General features: G+C 37.8%; 1 protein-coding gene across 3 annotated transcripts in view; it reads right to left on the bottom strand.

The window, feature by feature from the left end:
• LOC127447116 (tyrosine-protein phosphatase non-receptor type 4-like) overlaps positions 1–25,042 on the bottom strand; it is a 79,869-nt gene that overhangs the window by 8,853 nt on the left and 45,974 nt on the right. For all 3 annotated transcript variants that reach the window (XM_051708706.1, XM_051708707.1, XM_051708709.1), the window contains 12 exons: positions 22,502–22,554; positions 20,099–20,219; positions 18,209–18,296; positions 16,929–17,017; positions 14,751–14,814; positions 11,507–11,679; positions 9,377–9,445; positions 5,860–5,994; positions 5,288–5,446; positions 1,501–1,654; positions 570–653; positions 419–475 (listed from right to left, as the gene is read on the bottom strand). In XM_051708706.1, the coding sequence (XP_051564666.1) occupies positions 419–475; positions 570–653; positions 1,501–1,654; positions 5,288–5,446; positions 5,860–5,994; positions 9,377–9,445; positions 11,507–11,679; positions 14,751–14,814; positions 16,929–17,017; positions 18,209–18,296; positions 20,099–20,219; positions 22,502–22,554 (1,246 nt within the window). The remainder of the gene's footprint in view (positions 1–418; positions 476–569; positions 654–1,500; positions 1,655–5,287; positions 5,447–5,859; positions 5,995–9,376; positions 9,446–11,506; positions 11,680–14,750; positions 14,815–16,928; positions 17,018–18,208; positions 18,297–20,098; positions 20,220–22,501; positions 22,555–25,042) is intronic.

A 25,042-nucleotide genomic window follows, 5' to 3' on the forward strand; every position in this document is an offset into this window, starting at 1 on the left:
ATGTTAGCCAATCACAACAGTGAGCGTTTACATTGAAGTCTTAAAGGGCCAGGCAGCTTAAAACCGAGCATTTCAGACAGAGGGCCAGAGACAGGGTGGAAAATTATTATATATGAATAAATTATGACTGTTTGGTGCAAAGAAAACTTTACTTATATTCTAAGTGGACCTCAGGGAAGCTAATAAAATAATAATAATAAAAATAAAAGTATGTCATGACCCCTTTGAATGGAAAGCAACATGAATCCTTCAACACACGTGCATAAGTAAACTGGGTGTACACACTCAACTCAAAAGTTTGCTGCTAATCCAATAGGGGTCACTGTTCAATGAGTCAATTCTCTTTTTGGTAATCCCAGCAGCTCAATAAAGGTTTATACTGCAGTATTTACAACAATGAACAGCCACTTTAACATACCGATGTTCCAGGCGCTACCCGAGACACGATAATGGGCATCTTCTGATCAGAGCCACCCTGACAATTAAAGAGATAGAGAAAGTTGATTACAATACTGATATTGAATCATCAACAATCAGTCACAAACAACTATAGATGCTGAATACCTTACCTTCACATTAAACCCAAATCTTCCATTCTCATCTGGTTTCATCTTGATCAGGACAAGATTGTCATGATGAATGACTCCATTGGGCTAAACAAGTAACACAAATTCACAATAATGTCAACATTTGCATGTAACGTTAAAACTGTTAAAGTCTTAGAGACACCATACTATACTTGTTTAAGCTAATGTGCAATTGTTGCCCACTAAGTATAAGATTGGTTTACTGTTTTTTAAAGCACTGAATGACTTCGCACCTTTACATGTTTTCTGACTATCAAAATATGTTCCAAATTGTGTTTTTTTGGCACACTGTATTGTAAACCATAAGAGATGAAGTGAAGCTGCTTTTAGCCATATATTATGCCCCAAAATGTGGAACCTTTACCAATTTAAATTATACAAGCTCCAAACATTAAAATATAAAAAAATAAAAAAAATATGCTGAAGACTTTTAAGTTAGCTTTTGATTAATATATTTTAAGTATCTTTAGTCATTCTATTATTTTCTTTCCTCTTATTTTTAATGACTTTATTTTTTTTTTAAATACTTTTACTAAAGTTTTTTTTTTTTTTACTCAGACATGAGCTGCATTTTATGAATAAAGGTGCTGTAGAAATAACATTTATTATTTTTAATATTCAAAGAATTTTCACCAACTGTGCCTCTTAACTGATGTAAAAACATTACAAATATTCGCTCACACTGAGGCAGCAAAAATGAATTATGTACAAAGAACAGTGTGCATAAACTACAAGTGTTTTATTTCTTTATTAGAAAGAAACCACATCAATGACATACAATACCATACCAACATTCCATACAAGGGATGGATGGCAAGACTATTAATGTGGGTACCAGCCAATTTTAGAAAGAGAAACAACAATGCACCACATGGACAGACCGGTTTGAGTGAGTCAGTAGATGTAGTCTTACCGTGGCCTTGTCTGTGGCTATGGGTACATCGTACATTTCGTTGATGTGGTTGTCCAAGTCCTGTTGTGAGTGGGACAGTATAAGTTGGCTCAGGTTCTTCCGGGACTGTTTGGGTGGGAGGGCAGGGGGCAGGCCTTCAACGCCTTCTGGAGACCTTATGAATTTAGGGAGATTTTAAAATAAAAGCTTGGAATAGTTCACCCAAAAAATAAAAACTCAATTTCAACAACAACATCAACATTTACTATCCTCATGTTTGAATCTGTGTATCCACAAATGAGATTTAAGAGCCAAGACTTGGGAAATATAGTGCACAAGTTGTACAGTGCACAAGTCGTACTTTAATGGTCCTTTTACAGTGCTTTTTGGAGCTTAAGTTCCTGCTTTCACTGTATAGAAAATATCAGCATAAACGTAACACCTCTGTTCATGTTCCACGGAAGTCAGTCTTTGTAGGCGTCTAATTTTTTTTAAACACAACAGATGCATCATCAAAAGTTTAGCAGTAGCATTCTTGGAATACAACCAGCTGTTACAGACATCAAACTGGTTCAGCACATTTCAGGTCAATATGTTTCATTCAGTTGAACTAAACACATTATACTGTCACAAATCAGTGAACCACTGAATTATGCAACACATTGTGTTTTGGATTTCACACTTCGCACACTTCCACAAGAACACAGCACCATGGGGTTCATGAGTATTTGAGTGTGTGTTGTCCGCATATGGGGTGTATTTGTGTGTGCGTCTCATGTGTGCCTCAGCTAACAGACTCTGTTTACACCTGGTATTAAGATGTGTCTCGGGTGATACGAACACATGTGGTCAGGTGAGACACATCGCAGTTTACACCTGGTCCCTTAAATGCATCTCATGTGATTACCTGTGTTCGGATTTCGAGGGGAGGGTCTCTGATTTCATGACGACATACATTAATCAATGTCAGTGTGCTAATGCATGATAATAAACCGCAAAAAAAAAAGTGTCTGCATGTTGATATTAGACAAACTGAAGAAGATCTGTCTAGTTCTTGTGCTTGTGTATGTATTCCAAATTTTCAGATCAGCCGGTTATTTCTTTTTAAAGCCGCTTGTAACCGGCAAACTGAGCCCGTTTTGCTTTTGTATTTTATTCTATTTCTAGTTGTATTCTTACAGAAAGTCAGAAAGTGACCGCTCTGAGCCAAACTTAACACATTACACCCCTACAGAGTGCCTCAGCAGGCCAAAGGTCACATACAGCAAGTGTCTGTTTATCTACACCACTACAGAAAGCTTGGACTCTTGACATAAGCTGAAATACAGCAAAAAATAAAGTAGCCCAAGGGACAAAAAAAAAAGAAAAAAGGAAAGCAAGGGAATGAGAATTATGACGTGTACCAGTGCTTCTTGCAGCGCTTTTCAGTGACAGGACTACAGCGCCACTACAAAATATATAATATTTTACCCAAATTGCGAGTTAGCAGTGAATTGCATGTTATGAGATAAAAAGAGGGTACCGCTAAATATTACAAAGACTATAGATAGACAACACAGCATGTGTTTTTTTTGTTATTTTTTTTTGCTATTGTCTTCTCTGGCTGCACATAAAAAACAAACATACAACGAGACCTGTGTAGGCTGATTCACGAATGAATGACTCTTATGAACTGGCACATTTTAATGTATAAATCGGTCAAAAAGATGAGTTTTTGCTTTAAATTAGTCTAATGAATAACTTGCTGAATCCGCAGTTACTGGTTTGGTAAGTGTAGACAGCTGGACAAAAAAGAAAACAGATTTATATCAAAATATCAGATCTGTGCATTAGCACTTGCAGTGTAAATGAAGCCTAACAAACCTGCCACTGTCTATATTGTTAATATTATTCACATAACAACCATTCATTGCTCTTGGCTGCATACGTTTAGTAGGTTTAAAAAGTATTCATGTATTATAATCATACAGTGAAGACCTATAATCTAAATAGTTTTATGCCTGATATTTGTTAGAAAGTTCAAGCACAAGTTTATTTTTTTTTTTAAATCCACTTTTCTCTCTAATTGGAATGCCCAATTCCCACTACTTAGTAGGTGCTCGCGGTGGCACGGTTACTCACTTCAATCCGGGTGGCGGAGGACAAGACTCAGTTGCCTCCCCTTCTGAGACAGTCAATACGTGCATCTTATCACGTGGCTTGCTGTGCATGACACCGCGGAGACTCACAGCATGTGGAGGCTCATGCTACTCTCCGCGATCCATGCACAACTTACCACGTGCCCCACTGAGAGCGAGAACCCCTAATCATGACCATGAGGAGGTTACTCCATGTGACTCTACCCTCCCTAGCAACTGGACCAATTTGGTTGCTTAGGAGACCTGGCTGGAGTCACTCAGCACGCCCTGGATTCGAACTTGCGACTCCTGGGGTGGTAGTCAGCGTCAATACTCGCAGAGCACTGCTTTCTTAAATTGTTTACTTGTTCTAATTTTATTACTGACGGTCTCCTTGTCTTGAATAATTACTTGAGAACTTGAAACAATGTTTGCCTTATTAGCAAATTAGTTAGTATTTGTTTTGGTATCGAGAATTGTCAAATTTCACTGTTGTTGGTACCAACGTTGACATTTTTTGTTTATGTGTGTTTCAATTGTGCATGGTTCTTACTATAATAGCATTATGAAAAAGTAGATCTCATGCCATAGAAGTGTAAGCACCCCAGGGCTTAAGTATACTGCAGACCTATTCATGAGGAGCACAAAGGGCTTGACTTATTTAACAAAGACCCATTAAAATCCAAAGCAATGTGCCCACTGCTCTGAGAGCGGTAAACATGTTTTACAGCAGTGCAGTGTGTGTTTAGTTTCCATTTGGGGCCATTTAAGGGCGCAGACAGAGGGTGGTGGCTGTGATTGGAAGGCACAGACAAAACAAACAGCCAATAAAGCATGTTTTGGTATAGTAAAACCACATTTCACAATTGAGGAGCAGAATTGAGCGTTTTTCACCCTGAATTATGTGGCTTCTGCAAATAGTGTATTATAATAACTGAAATGGTTTAATGTTTTAATAACTAAGTTAGAGTGGCTCTGAGCTAAAAATAAATAAATAAATAAAAATAGCAAAGACATGAAATGCATTATAAAGCACACTAATAAAATAAAAATGAGAAAACCAAATGTCTGCTAAAAGAGTTCAGTGGTATTGTCCATTATGATAATTGCCATGCACAAATATATCTCATATGGATAGAGGCTGCAAGCTTTCTGGGATTTTGGGAACTCAAGGCTTAAAACAAACTGTCAATTTACTTCTAATAATAATGTCAACATTTCACAGAGTTCTAGATCTGGAAAGCTTTACCCTTAAAGGCAGAATCCATAAATTTTCAAACTAAAAACAACAGCAAGACATCATGATAACTTTCATGAACAACTCATAAAAAACCATTACATACTGATTTACACAGCACCAGTTTGTGCACATTAAAATATGTAAATATTTGAATCAAAGTTTCATGACATTTCTATCAATCTGAATGTGTATTAAATTAAATATAGACTGTATAATGCAACTACGTTATTTAGATTTTCTGAGGAAAATGTGAAAGTTGCTTGCTTGTGCAAAATTCACTGCCACACTGCTAAAGTGTTCTGGGTGGTTGCTAGGTGGTTGCTCACTGGCCCAAGTCTTTATGACATTGTGGACTCTAGATATGGCTCAGGGTGCTCCTTCAATGCAAGGGTATGGGGAAATTACTACTTGGGGTTAGAGTTTGTTTCTCATGGAAAGAGGAAATACTTACGGCGTAGACTCCAGGCTGATGCTGTTGGCCTGCATAGAGGAGGCCGATTTGTGATTGGAGAAAGCAGGCAGGCTAGGTGAGGCATGGATGACATGGTCCACCAGGTGACCCATGGAAAAGGGCCGCAGCCGGGAACCCTCTTGAACAAACAAGTAGTTCCTACAGTTGAAAGAACATTTATAGGTGCATCAATCATTTTCACCTATATGTTTTATATGTGAACATAAATTACAATGCATTTTAACACATGATGTAACACATGAAATTGGGTGTTGATCAAGCATTCTAATGCACTGACACAGAGAGTTTCCTACAGCTCCTCACAGCTGTCTGACCTCATCAAATTCAGTCATGGTAACCTCCTGCTGATTCCCTGCATGAGTGAACCTCACGAAACATGTCAAGAACATGTCCAGGATATACTTCACATCAAAATCAGAAAGAAATAAGAAAATACATTTTGCCTTCTTAAGGCAAACCCATACCCCCATTCTCAGAACCGTAATTATTAGTATCAGTAATAATGATACTGGGGATACTGGGTGTTCCTTTAGAAACAGAGAGGCACTCACTGGTTGGGCGTCCCAGGGGGTGAGCGGGTGGGCAGGCTACGGGTCTCCAGCCTCTCCTCAGACAGTGAGTTCCTGCTCATTGCTTCCCAATCCGTCACACCCATCAACTTCCTGCCCAGGGGCTTGCTTGGAGATCTAGGAGATGAAACACAGTGTGGTAATCTGTACAATGCCACAGAAAAGCTAAAGACAAAGGTCACTTATAAGCTTGTGATAACTCTGATATAAGACACTCAAAGTAGCCAGGTTAAGAACAAACATATTATTCCAGCGAGCAACTGTGTGTTTATATCCAGTGGATATCATAGCAAAAAGAGTGTTTAATTAAAATCAGTTGTATCTCGCCATCTGAATTTTACGTTTCAAAATGGTTAAAAGAACTGCATAACCAGTGGTGAAAGGTATTTTTTGTTGGTCTCTGGCCCCTTTCAGAATTGATGGTTGTTTCAACTCTTTTGGCATTATATATTTTTTTGGAATGAAAAATTAATCTGAAATAGTAACAAACATCTGATTCCATTATGCACAAGTTCATTATTTTACTTTTATATGCTCTTGAGATGATGCTCTACAATGATTTATTTATATTTGTAATGTTTAACTGCTGGTTTTCAGCATACGTTTTGACACAGTAACCGCTAGTGAGACATCTCTTTTTCTTAAAGAGTAATTTTAGTAAAAGTATTGAGTTTCAAGGGTGTGATCTCATGTTTTGCTGTGCCATGGAAGTATACACTTTAAAAAGTTAGACAGAACAGAATGCAATGTGAACATGATGGACGTCAAATTATTTTGATGAAAATAACATAGAACAAATCTCAGGCTTCCAAATCTCTTGTGATGGTTTTGCATTTTTCACATTTCCAAACAACTCAAGTGCAGTATTATGGAGGAACAAGAAGAAATATATAAAAATAAATAAATAACTAAATAAATATGTGCCATAATTATAATAAAATATAAAAATAAAAAATAAAAAAAAGGAAGAAAAAATAAAGAAATAAAAAATTAATAAAAAGTACACGGAAAGAAAGAAATACATTTTCAAATTGTAAAAGGTTTCACTGTTTGTTTATTTATGCATGTACTCCATTTTTTGATTTAGCATTTATTTTTATATTGTTTTTTAACAAATATTCAGAGTGATTCACTAGTGAAAATGCTTCTATTTTAAATAAATAAATGAATAAATAAATGTGGAAATAAATTAATAAATACATTAGGAAATAAAATCATAAATACTCATTTATGTCACATTTGAAAATTAATTTAATTGCACATATTTAAATGTAAAATTGCAATTATATTGATTTATTTATTTCTATATATTGGCAGACTTGGTCCTACATACAGAATAACCTTACAGATGGACTGCCATAAGTTAAAAATTGTGGCAAATTTTTGAAAAGTCGTGACTTGTTTGTTTTTAGGAGCAGTTACTTTAAAATTCAAGTCATTCATATATTTAACAGACTTCAGCTGTCAGCATGCAGTTGATAATCTACAGCTCAGTTGTTGGTAAAAGCAATTTATTAACATTCAAATGTTTATTCTGCTCTTTGGTGTAAAAACATGTGGACCTGTGATATTTATGCCTCTTAAGAACTGATACTTTATCACAGTAATATGACTATCCCACATTAAATTTTGAAAGAAACATATTGGTAGTGTTGACTCTTGCAATATTAGCACTTACAGAGGTCAATAAATGGGCTTCCATTCACGTATATTTTATGCGCATTTTGGGATATTGCATTAAAACTGCTGGATGGAAACACCAAGATGCGAATAAAACCTCTAAAATGAGCATAAAAAAAGTATACGCTCGCTTGAGGTGGATAAATGTTTTATTCAATAAGAAGAAATGTCAATAAACTATGATGGAAACACATTTACCAAATGAACTCCTATTGAATTTATTAGGAATACAAAATGCGCATCAAAAAAGTAATGTGACTTAATAACTCATTCATAACTGGATTAACCAGCAGACTAATCATCGCATCTGAAATGTTGCTCTGGTCATCCAGAAATAATCGAAATGTCTGCATAAAGTTTGCAGAGCAAATAAGACAAATACAAACTTGAACTGTGCCAGGTTTATTGACACTTTTGAAAAATATATTATAGATCCACACGGCAAAGGAAGGAGGAACACAGACTCACATAGTGCAGAACTGTGTGATGCGCTGTTGCTCTAAACTGAAAGTATTTTATTAATAAAAAGAGTCACAGTGGCTACAATTTCTCCGGAAGTGACTATTTTGTTCTTTTGAACACATGGGATGGAAATGCACATTTATTTGCACTTTGTTTTTGCGATATTATGGTTTTATGGATATTATGGCAACTTGGATGGAAACTAGCTATTGTAACAGGAATTCTCAATTTGTCTCAATGCAAGTCAATGGGGTCCAACACTTCGAAGGTTGATTACACTTGTGCACACATGCTCTGCTCACGTCAAGCATGAGAAAGTGTAATCGAGCTTTAAATCATTATCGTGCCAATGAAACTGCAGATGTCAAGATTTATAGTGAAAAAAAAGAACGTATCGCTTCAGAAGACATGGATTAAACCACTTGATTCATATTGATTACCTTTATGCTGCCTTTTTGTAGCTTGAAAGGGTTGAACCCCATTGACTAAAACACTTCGTATCAAAATATATTTTGTTTGTGTTCTGCAGAAGAAAGAAAGTCATATAAGTTTAAGATGGCGTAAAGGTGAGTAAATGATGAGAGGATTATTATTTTGGGGTGAACTATTACTTTAAAGGAATCACTAGACATTTTTGGCTCTACAACATGCATACACATTAGCATTACAATAGCATGATGTGAGCTAAAGAAGCTCCATGGATTCCATTGTTGTCAGTAGTGATTTGACATTATATTTGAAAAGTAAGCTTGGCAAACAGTTTTGGAGATTCCAGTCTTTCCTCATTCAGGACAGCTGACACTTGCTTGAATGGAATGCTGCCTGGGGGCGTTACCAAGATGGCTACCAAGTGAACATTCTTAAAAAGGAATCCCAGCATTGATCCCAGCATGACTGTCAATGCTGCATGTAAAGGTCCTGCTAAATTAGCATTAATAAAGCTGAAGTATGAAATGTTTATGCCACTAGAGCCACCAAATGGAATTAAAAAAAAAAAAAAAAACTTGTTTTCAAAACAGCTTTCTGAATATGCGCCCTGTCTGCCATTGGTCAAACAAAGGGATGGCAACAAATGTTGTTGGGGCGGGTCACTCAAAACAAACAGAGCAATTTCCAAAGTGCCAAAGAGACACAGTGCTTGCAGTTTTTGAGAAAATTAACCTATGAATGCTTACATATAGTTCTCTCTGCATATTCAGCTTAAATAGGAGAAAGTATTTTAACACCGAAAAAGTTACATACTCCAGCTTTAATGTGCTAATAATGATTATTCATTAATGAACCATATCACAACCAGATTTGTGGTTCCAAGTTTAAAAATAAACACCAACAACGCAAAGCAACAAGCGCACATTACCTTGCAAATACTCTGCCCTTGATTCCCTTCTCCTTGCCATACTGAACAGATTGTGCTTCCGTCCTCCCGCTGTGAAGAGATATACAATGTTTGCCAGGATGTTTATAACATATAATGTGACATTCCTACCTGAGATCTACAAAGCTACTAATATTTTGTGAAAATACAGTATGTGACATTTTATATTCTGCTCTTACTAGTGATTGACCAACATATCAGCTAGGCCAATATTTGGCCAGGGACTACTGGCATTGGCAGATTATAGATTGTTCCTCTTTGTGTCAGTTTCAAAATCTACTAACAGCCCAGTTAACGGATAATGCAGAATTCATTTTCGATATTTTTTTTGTGTGTAAATTTCAAGTAAACATGTTAATTTATGTAAATGAATATGTGGACATCTTAATTGCTCTAGTTAAATTTGATTAGCCTATATCACACATTTCGGCATTATATTGCCCATCAGCTACCCCCCACTTTAGATATCGTATGAGCCATTGAAAAACCCACAACGGTTGACCACTAGCTCATACTGCTCAACGTACCTGAACAGCCGCTGTTCAAGTATGTTTTATTATAAACTTGTGATGAGGAGGAGGGCGTGGCCAGCCGTGAGGATGCACGCCTGGCACTGAGTTGCCCAATCAGCGGAAGAGAGATAAAGGAGGAGCTGGGGATGCCAGAGAGGGAGAGTGAGAGACGCACGTGGCCACTTTGTGCGTGTGTCAATGTGTCGTTATGTTTCAGTTCAGCATTTTATGTTGTAATTAAAGTCTTGCTGATTGTTAATCTGGTTCCTGCTTCCTCCTTTCCCTACCAAACAAGAGGCTTGTCTGCCACACTGGTGCCGAAACCCGGGACTGGAGGAAGATGCGCCGCCAAAGAGCCCTCGCTGCCGACAGAGGATCACGATGCCAAGGAGAGGATTGGTTCGATGGTACTGGATCGGTTCGCCAGGAGGCAGAGGAGCCCGCTGCCGTCTGCCAGGAGATGGAGGAGCTCGCTGCCGTCCACCAGGTGACGGAGGAGCACACTGCCATCTGCCAGAAGATGAAGGAGCTCGCTGCCCTCCACCAGGGGATAGAGGAGCCTGGTGCTGTCTGCCAGGATGTGGAGGAACCGCTGCCGTTTACTAGGAGGCGGAGGAGCCCACTGCCGTCCGCCAGGAGGTGAAATCCAGTGTCATCACCCGGTGTCACAGAGGATCGCTGGACAGCTGGCTGAGGACCGAATGGCAGCGCGGTTGGGAACCAGAGTTTCTTTTCTTTTTCTCTCTCTCTCTCTCCCGGTCTCTCCCACTCTCCTTCACTCTCCTCTCTCCCTCCCCTCGTCCTACCCAGGTTCCCAGGAAGCGGGGAAACCCAGCCGGTGGTGGATGGGGGGGGGGGGGGGTAAGTCAGGCCTTTCCAGGTTTCCTCAGCCTGAATCGGGCGTTGGGGGTATTTGACAAGAAGGAATGCGTGGACGGGCCGTGATGATGTATACCCGGCGCTGAGTTGCCCAATCAGCGGGAGAGAGATAAAGGAGGAGATGGCCGCTGTGTGTGTGTCGGTGTGTCATTATGTTTCAGTTCAGTGTTTTATGTTGTAATTGAAGTCTTGTTGATTGTTAATCCAGTTCCTGCTTCCTCCTCTCCCTACCGAACAAGAGGCTTGTCTGCCACAAAACTGTAGTGGGCACCAATAAATACTTATAAATCTAGAAAGCACAGCAGAATTAATTATTGATTGCCAACTCTTCCTAGTTTTTCGATATCTAAAATTGGCTAATTTTAAAATTGGCCCCCCCCCCAAGTGTTTAGTAGAGTATTTGTTGGTGTTGACAAAGGTCAAGCTCTTTGGTTACTGTAGCTTCCCTCATGCACATCAGTAGAAAGAAAATATTGTGATATCAAGACTGCAAATAAACTCAAAAACCTATAAATGTATATTATTAGGATATAAAAATAAAATAGGATAATAATAACAAAAAATTAACACCACAATGTTTGGGATTTGTAAAAACTACTAGTAAATTCTTCAGAAACATTTAATAGCTAGGTTGCATTTCCTTAAATTGCTCAATATTTTACACTGTTTCAAAGAAATTCTAGAAAGATGAGGATAAGGGAACACTGGAGGAATATCTTACCAGTAACGAAATTTGGAGCCCAAACTGAAGTAGTGTGCAAAGAAGTTCTTCTGTGAGGGAACAGGGTGATCCAGCCGAAAGAATGTATGGTGTTCCACACAGGCCTTCCAGAGGTTCTTGCAAGCCCTGTAGTTTACCATGTTGAAGCCCAGCAATGTATCTCTTGTTTCATTCTGTAGGAAACAGATGAAGCCAATGACAGGTTAACAAATAGTAAAAGGACAGGCAAAAGAGCATGGACAAATCCGGAGGCTGTTACATCAGGCATACTGCACGCTTAACCCAGAACAGAGGAGATGTGAGCAGCATTTACAGTTACAGTTGTTTATGGTTTCTGTTGCTGAGTTGAAGTAGAAGACTAAGAAATGGATGTGGGTGAAAGAAGCCTAGACCTTTAAAGCTCCAAAAATCACATAAAAGCCACATAAAAGTAATTCATAAGACTCCAGTAGTTAAATCTATATCTTCAGAAGTGATATGATAAATGTGGGTGTGAAACAGATCAATATTTTACTATCAATCTCCACTTTCACTTTCTTTTCACCATTTGACATTTTTGGGTGAACTATGCCTTTAATGCTTTTATGAAACCTCTATAACATATTAAAATATTAAGGAAACATTTACGTTTTTTATTACATTATTTTATTAGGCAAATTCATTAAGTGCCACTCGTCCGCTAGAAGATATAGTCCATTTAATGTAAACTAATGGTAGTAGTTGGTTTCTATGGCCTCTTTTCCACCACTGAGCAGAATGGTTCTGGTTGTGTAAATGTGCTGTTCCATAGCGATTTGATATCGACAAAATGGTTATGGTTTCTTTTCAACTATGGTGCTGTGAAATCAAGAATGGACTGACTGGGTAAGAGACCAATCGTGAGTTGCCATGTCACTACAGGCGTTCCACCAGCATTGATCTTTGTCCCGAGTATGGTTAGCTAACTGTGCTGAAAAAGTCCAGGCTAGGAACAGTTTGTAATCGCTGTGCGGAACCATGCTCCAGTGGAAATGCTACTGGAACCATTACTCACCGTGCTCAGAACCGTTCAGCGTGATGGTAAAAAAGCAGCTTGTGCGTGCTGTGCAGTGATAAACATAGTTATCCAGGTGAGCAAGTCATAGCTGTTACCATAGTTTGTACTATAGCACAGATGGAATGCTTTATTGACCAGCGTCACCATCCAATACCTGAACAATTCATTTGATAAAAAACCTTAATATTTGCCTGCTAAGATCCTAACATTCCTTTAAAGTATCAGTGGAGTCCCTGAGCTTTGTTACAACCAACTTTTAATTCTCTGACCTAAATGTTACATTCATAATGTCCTCCTTTTATCAATGCTTTCTACATATGGCTTGTTTTGCCAAATGGGATTCCATTTGAAACCTGCCCAAAGTACCCAGAATGCTCTGCTCTAGAGAGACCTATTAGGACTGACACTTTCATCTGCAAGACTCCATTGGTCACTGGGGACTCCAGACAAGGGTAAATGCACTTTTAATGCACTGCTTTTGGTTGTGCAATTCGCAGAGGCTGTGACCCAGGTCCAGGGAAATCGGACACACTCAGCCAAGCTGTGCCATCTGGGCATCAATTATGGATCATGACATCATTGAGTCCTGCTTTTAGTACAACTGCCTCTGAAAGGCCCCTGTGCATTATTCACACTGCCGGGGTGTTTTAAGATCTCCAGGCGAGGGTTTGACGCTGTGGAGACCCCGTTCAGACAGACAGGCTCCTGGTGAGTGTCGGCAATTTGCACGATTCCGATGTCAGGTCGTGTCTTGCTCCCCCACATGCAAAGTGCATTACCTACTCTCTATAATTAATAAGCTGTAAAGAGTCTCTCTCATTGCACCACCACTGACAGCAGGGAAATAATTACAGAAGGATTTCAAATAAACAAAGATCAGTGGTGCTATGGGAGCCAATATGCTTCTTAATTTAATATACCAAGAGCAAGATTTTCTCCCATTTATTCATAGGAATAAATGGGAGTGTAAATGGGAGTGACAAAATCTGTTTGGGTGATCTTCAGACTTTACAACCAGTTAACAGCGAGAGGAAACAGCAGGGTGTAAACAATCATTGGAAGACAAAGTTTATGAGTACATTTGCATACATATGTTGCCACACATCAAAAACACAAAGATTTAAGTCAACATGACATTAAAATCGACCCTTTTGTTTTGATAGGAAATACTTCAAGATGGGACAGAAAACTGCACTTGTCAAACAATTTCACAGGGTCTTTAACAAATGGCCCTGGTCTTATTGTAAACAATTCATCAGTGCGCATTATTTTAAAGAACAAAAATTAGTTTTCATAATCGTTCATCAAAATGCAATAACTTACTCCGTTATATCTGCAGAAAGCCTGTTTCAATGATGAAGGCTGCGTGGGTGCGGGGAAAATAATATTAACCAAAATATCGTATTTATAAACTTTAATATCCAAGTAATAGCCTATTTTTTATGATCTAATCCAAACCCGCTAAAATCAAGTTCTGCCCCATGTTAAATCGTACACAAAACTGAATACTAAGACAAAACCTAACAATGAAAAAATCTTTTTGTTAACTAAATTAAAAATTAAGCATTTTCAAAAAAACAAAAACTAAACTGAAATTATAAAAGTGCACAACAAAACTAACGAAAACTAAATAGATTCATGGAGAAAATTACTTGTTGGATGATATGATTTAAATAATCTTCCAAGCCTAATTTCTCAGTGTTTTCCTCAAAAAGAACAGGTGAGCGGCCGTCTGATTGGCATGTGAAAACAATTAATCACAGTTCGCATGCATACGTGATGTTTAGAGGCACATAAATCTGGGGGCGGGGCTCTGGACAACACCAAAATAAACCAGCATGCGAGAAAGCGCTGACGGCATATAATGGCACCCTTTGAAACAATTTAGTTGACCTCAAACAAAACTTCTGAACATATTTCATTCCACAAATTTCGGAAACTTTGTCAAACAACCAGCTACTTGTTCTTCTGACACAAGACCAAAACCCTTCTAAGATCTCTGACAAGACCAGGGGCGCATTAATGCACGGGCTTACACGGACTGAAGTCCAGGGGCCCACAACTCCTAGGGGGGCTCCTCTCGCACCTCTTCATTATTTCCAGCTGAATATCCTGCTAAATCACATTACGGAAGTTCAACGAAAGTTTCATTGCACTGAATCATTACTGTCAAAAAATGATCAAGAATTAAAAAAATATACCACTCACCGCCTCTTTTTTTAGCTGGATGAAAAACTGTTTGCATTTAAAAGATATTTTCACAATCTTCAACCTAAAACAGTGAGAAAGAAAATGAATAAATACGCAAAATTGCATTGTAATATTTCATAATAATTTACAAGGGCAGCAACAAATGCACATTCTGAGCAGTTAAACTTTCCTAACCCATTTCATGCCCAGAGTGAGTCTGTTATTAAAACATGATTCACAGTGAAGCTAAATATATTCCACAGTAAACACACACACTTCTACGTCTGAACAAACACTTGCTGGAGCAGCATCACCCACTTAGCATAAATAGTCAACACTTATTTTTTACAAGTTTTGGACCAAAGGGGTGAGTGTTAGAATAATCGATAAGAGCAACCATTTGCCCTGAGAGGTTTGTGGACATCTGTGTGTACAAACAAGCCTGGTCTCTTCTGGGCTAAATATAATCTGCCAAGAAAGCATCTGTGCATTTATTTCAAATGAGAGATGCTTGGACTACAGCAACAGAAGCAGCTGGCTTGTGTTTTATGAAAATAGCCTGGTGGTGGTTAGGGGGTGGGGGGGAATTAAAGGTTTGTCTGTCGAGGATTTGGGTGTCACTGTCTCACAATTCTGAATGAATGCATCAAATTTCATGGGATGACACATGAAATGGCTGAGCATTAAGAACACCCATGCTGGGGGCCTGGGTAGCTCAGTGGTAAAGACGCTGGCTACCACCCCTGGGGTTCGCTAGTTCGAATCCCAGGGCGTGCTGAGTGACTCCAGCCAGGTCTCCTAAGCAACCAAATTGGCCCGGTTGCTAGGGAGGGTAGAGTCACATGGGGTAATCTCCTCGTGATCGCTATAATGTGGTTCGTTCTCGGTGGGGCGCGTGGTTTGAGCATGGTTGCCGCGGTGGATGGCGTGAAGCCTCCACACGCTCTATGTCTCCGTGGCAACGCGCTCAACAAGCCACGTGATAAGATGCGCAGGTTGACAATCTCAGACGCGGAGGCAACTGGGATTCGTCCTCCGCCACCCGGACTGAGGCGAATCACTATGCGACCACGAGGACTTAAAAAGCACATTGGGAATTGGGCATTCCAAGTTGGGAGAAAAAGGGGAAAAAACCACAAAAAAAAACAAAAAAACACCCATGCTTTATTTGACCAATCTATACATGGTAAAATCATTAAGTGTGGTTACATGGTCAACAGCAACAACAAAAATCAGTTAATTACAAAAAAACAAAAACAGACAATGCAACATTTTGAAATCGTCCGATTTTCTCCGTTATTTCTTCAAAAAAGATGTTGAAAACATTGACAGAAACAACAATGGTGTTTTTATGCAAAGCTTAATTGGGGTAACAGGCAAAAATCGAGGTGTTGTTTTAAAGGTTTATGACTTTACTCGATAAAAGAGAACCGTGTAGGCAGTTACATGACCTTACACATTGTCGGTATAAGACTGTACATGTAAAGGCACTAACTATGATGCATGGCCCGTAGTGGCTTATTGCTTTTAGAAAACCACCACAACAGCAATATGGTAACCTATGTTCAATGCATAATTCAATTATTCATATTTATTTTTAATAATAATAAACGTAGTTTTTTTTTATTATTAATAATAATAACAACTACTATTCTACTGCCAAGTAATATGGTTTGTAGCAACTTAGCACATCAGTTTGTTAAAATGGGTCACAGGGTGTGATTGGATCAGTGATTTTACAACAATGGTGAAGGTTAACGGTAAAAATTATAACACTCTGCCCAAACCGGGATCGACGTGCCATAAAAGCTATCAGTTCCATCTAAATCTTATTTTCTGTCCTAACCAGCTGCAACAAGCAACAGAACATTTAGTTGTGCAGCATTTTAGCTTTCAGTGAGGACAGACAAATTACTTCTCTCTGGAATCTGGCGCCAGGTTGGGACACAGTGTTATGTGCAAAACATATCAACATAAAAATCATACCAACAGAATCTGTATATTAAACTGGAAGGGTTAAGGTTCATTCATGGGTGCCTTGAGGCTGACATCAATATCTATAACATGCAGTGAAAAGCTTTGAAATACACTCACATACTCTAACAAACTAACTAAATGCCAAGTTTGTGGCCTCGGCCACAGCCATAACACTTAATGACAGAATATGATTGACACAAATAAGAAAGGTTCACTTACCATGGAAAGTAGCTGATTCGTACCCTGTTCTTATAGATGGCTATGCCAGCTGACATCACGCCAATGAAAATCTCTGTGTTGCTTTGATCCTGAAAGTGGGTATAGAGGGAGAGAAAGAGAGAAATAATTCATGAGGATTGTTTAATGTTTTCTATCAGGCTGTGTTCTTGAACTTGAAGTGAGGATAAAAGTATTGAATAAGTAATACTGAGTTAGGTAATAATAAAATAATAAATAATAATGATGTACTGTGCAAAAGTCTTAGGCGAATTAGTTGCTTCACAGAAAACATTTATCTTAAGATTATTATTTTATCTTCTTCTTTTGTATATTAATAATATAAATTTTAGAATCCAAAAATCATTTTGCAAATATAATAGAGCAGAAGTAGAACAAAGAGTACTGCAACAGATGGTATGGCCCCCACAGAGCCCCCCCACTGAACATCGAGTCAGTCTGGGATTACATGAAGTGACAGAAGCAATTGAGACAGCCTAAATAGATAGAAGAACTGTGGCAAATTCTCCAAGAAGCTTGGAACATCCTATCTGCCAACAACCAAGAAAAATTGTGTCCAGGTGTACCTAGGAGAATTGGGGCTGTTTTAAAGGAATAGGGTGGTCACACCCAGTACTGCTTTAGCTTTTTTTTTTATATATATTTACTGCTTTTTGTATAAAGTTAATTGATAAATAAAATGTATTCATGCCATTATTTTCAAACACATCCTCACTATACAACATTTTTCACAATTGCCTAACACTAGACAGGTATAAGCTCAGTTCAATGAATCATTCTTTCGATAAAACATATATATTTTTAAAATATGTTACAAAAAGAAGTACAAAACCATAATTACTAAAAAAGAAGTTGACAAAAAGATCTAATGTAATATCTTCAGATAATATATGCAATATGAGAGATTTATTAACAATCCCGGTTCACAAAAGGGGTTAGCACAAGCGAACACAACACAAGGGTTAAACATGGTTCAGATTTTCTGCAAAATCCACTCTGTCACATTGTCGGTAAAGCATAACTGGAAGTTCATCCACCTCGTAAAGTAGTCCCACTTCAAAAGGGACGGTTTAAACAAGTTTACAGCTAAAAAAAAAAATAAATTCATATGCTTCAACAAAAAGTAGACCACCTTCCTGAATACTGCTGTGCCATTTTCAGAATGAGCATCAATTACAGTACAGAACCGCATGTTTCCGCAACAAGAACCGTTCAGCCTGATGGTGGAAAAGTGGCTAATGAAACAGCTCTGTCACACTTACCCTTGCATAGTGCAGTTCCACTCCATAGAGCTCCAACGTTCGTGCCGTGTTCAGGTAATTGAATTCAGACTGTGCTGGGGTAAGTCCACTGTGCCCATTGAAAAAAGGGAGACAAAGGGAGGATAAAATTAAGACAGATGTGGATCAGATCACAAGTGTTGTAGCTACACTACATGGCCAAAAGTATCTGGACACCCGAACACCACAGGTGTACACCAATGTGCTTATTGAATATTTAATTTTAAAACCACAATGGGCATCAATGGGTAGCTGTTCTTCCCTTTTCTGCTACAACAGCTTCCACTCTTCTCAGAAGGCTTTCCACTATATGTTGGTACATAACTGCAGGGATTTGCTCCCATTCAGATACAAGAGTTTCAGTGAGGTCTGATATAGCAAAACCTGTTCAGTAGAAGAGGGTGTCCACATACTTTTGTCCATATAGTATAGTATAACTGGCAAGTCTTTGATAATCCTGTGATTTGTAAGAGTAGCTAAGACCTGGAGGACAATGAGCTTCCTGTTCTAATCACAGCGCTTGAATGTGTATACAGAGCAATGAGTGTTGAGGAAGTACGTGTGACAATGTTAACATATGTGAGTTTTCATGAATATTTATCGACCCTTATGTGAAATCAAAAACACCTTCATTACGGCTAATTCTAACAGCAAAGAAATGTGCTGATAGAAATATGTAAGGGATATTATACTGCAGTGGTTCTCAAAGTGTAGGGTGTGGCCAGGTAATGTAAGGGAAGACTACCTTGTTCTTATGCAAATCTCATTCACTTACACACATTAAAAAAATATATTTTCCTCCGCCTTTTTCTCCATAAGCCTTGTTTATACTTTCGCCTGGCACTTCAGCGTGTCCACTGCATGCAGCTTTCAACATCCTGAGGCGCTTATACTTATGTAGTGTCAGGTGCACTCACTGTGCTTCGCTAATGTAAACAAAGATGTGCTTTTTACTTGACAGTCACTATTACGATTCTCTCATCCCTCAATCTTGTGCTTCACGGATGAAAAAGTCATACTCATTTCGAATGAGGAGGGTGAGTCAATGATGGCAGAAATTGACATATTTGGGCAAGTTATTGCTTCTGCAGCAGTATCACTTGTTATTTATTCTATTTTTTGATGTTTTAGAACTATTTAGGCATTTTTAAGTTTTATGTATATAATACAGAAATTAAAAAAAAATAAAAAAATTCAATGTAGTGTAACTTTTCATTTTTCAGCAAAAAGTGTAAACTGAAAGTATGCATTTCATTGTATATTTTATAAAACTTTTTTTGTGACATGAATTTGGAAAAAAAAATCAGTTACTCTTTTTTTTATATATATATAAATTTATTTACTTTTTTTTTTTTTGGATAATTTTTGGATCAGATTATCAAGTGGGGGTGACCAAAATTAAGAACCACCATGATCAAAAGTGGAAGGGTTTTGTATCATCCTAAAGAGGTTTATTTAGCGATAATGACTGGTTAACGAAATATTATCTCACTTATTACATAGGTACTTGCCAAACAAATAAATGAACTGACAAATTTGAAATATTGATTCGAGTTGATTTAAAAAAAAAAAATTAAACAAATAAAATAAATAAAAATTATGCAAGAATAAAGATACTGTGGATACAACAGACATGAAACTAGCAGAGTGTAGGGAATTGGTAGCTAGGGACAAAACTCAAAATGTACAGTTAAGAGGTCATTATGCAAAAAAAAAAAAAAAAAAAAAAAAAAAGAAACTGACCACAGAATGCTCCAATTGATCACATTATTTCAAATATGAACCAGTAATTCAAAGTGCAGTATAATGACTGATTATAATAGTGTGTTCTGAATAAAGTTCTGTTGGTGTGTTTAGAGTTTTAACTCTCACCTGTGCTGCTGGTGATGTTTGGTGATCTCTTTTTCAAAGCTCTGGGGCTGGTTTGGGATGAAGAAGAACTCAGACAGGTACCCTGGTGAATTATCAACCTCGCTGTAATCGCCCAGCTCAGCTTAATCACACAAAACATTCACAGCATTACAAATGATTTATGACGGTGCAGAGTCTATCACCTAATACTGTATATAAAGGGACAGGATCAGTTAACAATAAACAAGCTACAAACACATTACTGCTGAAATCTCTTAATCCATCACACATCATGTGCCATCTATGCCAAAAAATCAAATGCTTTACAAAAATGTAACAGTGAGCGGATCAATGACGTGACGCACATTATTTTATTTTATTTTTTGTCTGGACCTAACATATATGCAAGAAAAAAATTATAATAATTAAATTTCTATGATGAACATGTTTTAAATTTCTGAATTAAGTTGATTTTTAATTAATTAATTAATTTTATTTTTGTGGGGCTAACTGTCCTGAGATAATGAAAACAAAGGGTTATCAAAAGGCTAAAATTGTTAAAAAGTTAAGTAGTTTGGCAAAATCTTTTATTGCAAATTACCCAAGAAATAAGTAGAAATAAGTAGTGAATGATTTTTGTAAAACAAAATTATAAAAAAATAAAATTTAAATAAACTTTACTTGATGTTATACCACATTTCTAGAGTCATTAAATCAAACTTTGTTGGAAATGGTATAATATATATATTTAAAAAAAGATATATATATATATATATATATATATATATATATATATATATATATATATATATATATATATATATATATATATATATATATATATATATATACAGAATATATTTTAAATCAACACGAATACAAAGACTGCATTATCATGGACATCATTATTTTTTATTGACCCAGCCAAAATGATTAAACACATTGATATAGAAATCTATGGATGCAAGTGCATTTACTTATCAATTTAATTATCAAAACAATTATTCTTATTCATTTAAAATGAAACAGTAAAACACACCAAAGCTAAAAACTATTCAAGGGTTTAGCATTATTGAACTCCGGATGCAATATCTGTTATTATGTAAAACAAGTAAGGGCTTAGTAATGCTTTCAAATCTGCAAACACAACCAATTCCACTGACAGCAACATGAAATGATGCATCAATTTTGTCTCTATGACAGCTTGTCAGTAAACCTTAAACATAAAATGAGTTGCAATAGATAGCTCTGTACCAAGGCTCACCAGAATCCCCTCTGACCTATATAGCGCCCAAACGGCACGTTAAAAGCCCCGGTGAGACCAGAGCAAATGTGCTCACAACGCCAATCTGTCAAGACTCATTATTACTGAGGTCAATCTGGCGAGTGGACACCCGAGGGCCCAGGATATGCCACCGTCAGCACACACGCGCTTTTGTTCAGCATGTCACTATTCTGTCTAGAATGGGCACTGTTAGGTTAACTAAGATGTGCTATGCTATGTTAGTGCCTATTTTACTTCAGAGAGATTTCTTGAGGACATGTACTCTTGTTTTACTAGCTAGTGCTTGTTAAGCATTGAGGTTGCGCACAGATGGAATGTGCTGTGCTGAGTTTGCACTCTTGTGTATCGGTGGTTTGCACACAGGGTTTGCTGGACAGATCAATACTGGAGTTTAGTTTAATCCTCATGTTTTTATGAGATTGACTTTACTGTCATGACTTTTGGGGTTCCCAGAGACCCCAATGCTATGAAAAAATAACTGTAATTTCAAATTAAAAATACAATAATAAAAAAAAAAAAAATCTAAATAAACAACACGTAGGAGTGCAGTACTAAAGTGTGTAAATCAATCAAAGAATTTTAACACGAGTTTTCATTGCAATTATTCATTTTGCAGACCTGGGGTCTCTAAGACCCACAACTGGAAGTAAAATAAAAAATTTCATGGGGATCTTTTCAAGTTATCAAGCTGAAATTTTGCTTATAATCAGTTCCCATAAGATTATGTAAAGTAATGAAGTATCAACCCGATACTACAATGTATATAAAAGAGCCTGGGGTCTCTCAGAATTCAAACAGAACATGAGGGTAGATTGAGTTATGATATGGGCAGAAAAGAACCTTAATAATCATTCTGCTTCTATTCAAAATTGCTATTAACACCTCACGCTCAAGAAATAGCACAGAGAAATACAGGAAAAAAACAAGTGGAACTTGTTTGACGCAGAGCATAAAATTAAACTGTTAAAGTTGTAAACTTCAAGAAAGTGGGACCAAACAGAGACCTATAACTGACCGCCAAGCACTGTTCCACTTTTAAAAAATAATTCAGTTTTGTTTCATCTTCGTCATAGCATGTAGATCATCACTTAGGTGAATAACACCCTCAGATCCAGCAGTCAATCTCTTCTTTTACTTACACTGAACAGCGTACGATGCCAGGAGTGCGGCAGTATTGTGCGGACAGGGCAGTCTAAGAAGGACATAAATGATAATAAATCATTGGAGATCAAGCCAAATGCCAAATTACTGTATTTAAATAACTATCAAAGATGTAAGCACATGTAATTTCTAAAACATTGACTGCATATGGAGCATCACATTATGATGAATACTCAAGAGGCAATGAAATGTATACATAAACAGTAGTTTTGGTTACAGACATTATTCTTAAAGGAATAATCCAGGCTCAATACAAGTAAAGCTCAATCGACAGCATTTGTGGCATAATGTTGATTACCACAAAAAATATTCTGACTCATCACTCCTTTTTATAAAAAAAAAAAAAAAAAAAAAAAAAAAACAACAATTATACATTTATATATATATATATATATATATATATATATATATATATATATATATATATATATATATAATTCTTCTGTTAAAACTAATGTGTTATTTGTGCAGTAAAGTTGCTTAAATAATCCTTTTTACAGTCATTTTAGGGTTTGTTGATATTACATCGTCATGACAAAGAACGAAGTTGTAAAATTGACTAAGTTTACACAGAAAAGGTTAGTAAGTGATTTTATCACGCTGACATTGTGTTACCGTGCATATTGTTGACATCTTGTGGCTTTACTTTTGAAACAGTGAGTATTTTAAAGGGGTTATATCATGAGGAATCAAATTTTCCTTGATCTTTTGACATAAGAGATCATTGTACTTTAAAAATATACTGTAAGTTTCAGAACTGAAAACTTCCTCAATATAAAAAGAGCATTTATTTAAACCAAGCTGCAAAAATGGCTTGTTTGGAATTTGTTGAACTTGTGACATCACAAGGACCAAATACATCTGCATATGACTGCCTCTTTACCAAGACATCGATGCCTATTTTTCCCTCACTGCACCTTGGCCCTGCCCACTGGTGTTCAGAGTCAGTCACACAGGTGAAGAGGAGATAGATGGGCCTGTCCTTTCACTCAAAGTGGACTTACACAGGACACCTTCATGTGGCTATCTGGATTTAAATGTTTTTCTACATAAACGTGTACAGCTTTGACCGTTATCATACATCTCGCGCCACTTCTAAAATACGGGATGTCAAGTTATAACTCTAAAAAGGATCCCCCATCGCGCTTCATTCAGCTGCGCTGTCTTGCTGTTGTGCTGTTTTGAAGGCATCCTGTTTTTGCAACCATCTGTGCTATTTTTAATTGTTGGTCTTTTGTAATCATGGATGTCTTTGATCATTTTGATGCATTTCCAGCAATGTGCACAGCATTTTAAGAGTGGTAGAGGCACAACTTTTAAAAACCAATCTCATTCTGCTGCTGCCACTGACTGGGAGAAACACACAGTTGTCAGGGTTCTGCCCTTAGTTTTGTTTTCTTTACTTTTGTGGCAGAGCCTGACACTTATGTGTTGTTTGTTTCTGTCTTGTGTCTGGATTCAGCCACTTCGGTTGGTTTGGTTTTATTTACTTGGTGGCTGAGTCCAGTCACTTGTGTTTTGTCTCATGTGGTGTGCACTCATGTCTTGTCTGGTCTGTCTTGTGTGAGAATACATGGCTTGCCTTTTTGGTCTTGTCATGTGTTCTCGTGTTGTTGTTTTTTAGCATGAGTGCATGTTGCTCTTGTGTCATCCTGGCAGCATGCACTCATGTCTATTGTTTGTGTCTGTCGTTTGTGTGAGTGTTAATGTAATGGGAGCCAGCTGGTAGGTAGCTGTGCAGTATGTAAACCTAACTCCCCTGCCCTCAAGAGGTGCACTAGCGACTGACGCTAGAGGCTGTAGCCTTTAACCTCCTCATTAGCGCGCCCGCCTCCCATGCCGGTTCGAGTCCCATTAGGAGCAGGTCAAGAAGGATCGGTTACAGTGGTGCCATGACCTGGATGGGAGTGAGGTTTAGGGTGGTGAGTGTAACGGGAGCCAGCTGATACGTTATAGCTGTGCAGTGTGTGTAAACCTCACTCCCCTGGCCTCAAAAGGCGCACTAGCGACTGACGCTAGGGGCTGTAGCCTTTGACTTCCTCCTTCCATCCTTTAGCGCCCCATGCCAGAGACGCCGGTTCAAATCCCATTCGGAGCGGGTCGAGCAGGACCAGTTACAGTAACATGAGTGCACGTTGCTCCTATGTCATCCTGGCAGCATGCACTCATATCTATTGTTTGTGTCTGTCGTTTGTGTGAGTGTGTAGCTTTGTCTTGGTTTCTCATTGCCACGCACTCCTCTGTCTTAAGTGATAACCTCACCCCCTTGTTTGCCCTGTTATCTTGTTATTAGTTCCACATGCCTCTCTTGTTACCCTCCTTGTTTGCTCGCTTATTTAATCTACCTTTGTGCTCTGTCTGGGGCCAGTTTGCTATCTTTACTATGTGGAATGTTTGCCGAGTTTTCGTTCTCTGTTAGGTCCCTGTCAGTCATGTTCCCTGCTTTGTGGATGTCTGTCGGTTCTCCTACTCCAGCCCAGCCAGTCAATGTGTTTGTCACCCTGGACTGTTTTTTTCCC

This window comes from Myxocyprinus asiaticus, chromosome 10, assembly GCF_019703515.2.
Source record: "Myxocyprinus asiaticus isolate MX2 ecotype Aquarium Trade chromosome 10, UBuf_Myxa_2, whole genome shotgun sequence".
NCBI lineage: Eukaryota > Metazoa > Chordata > Actinopteri > Cypriniformes > Catostomidae > Myxocyprinus > Myxocyprinus asiaticus.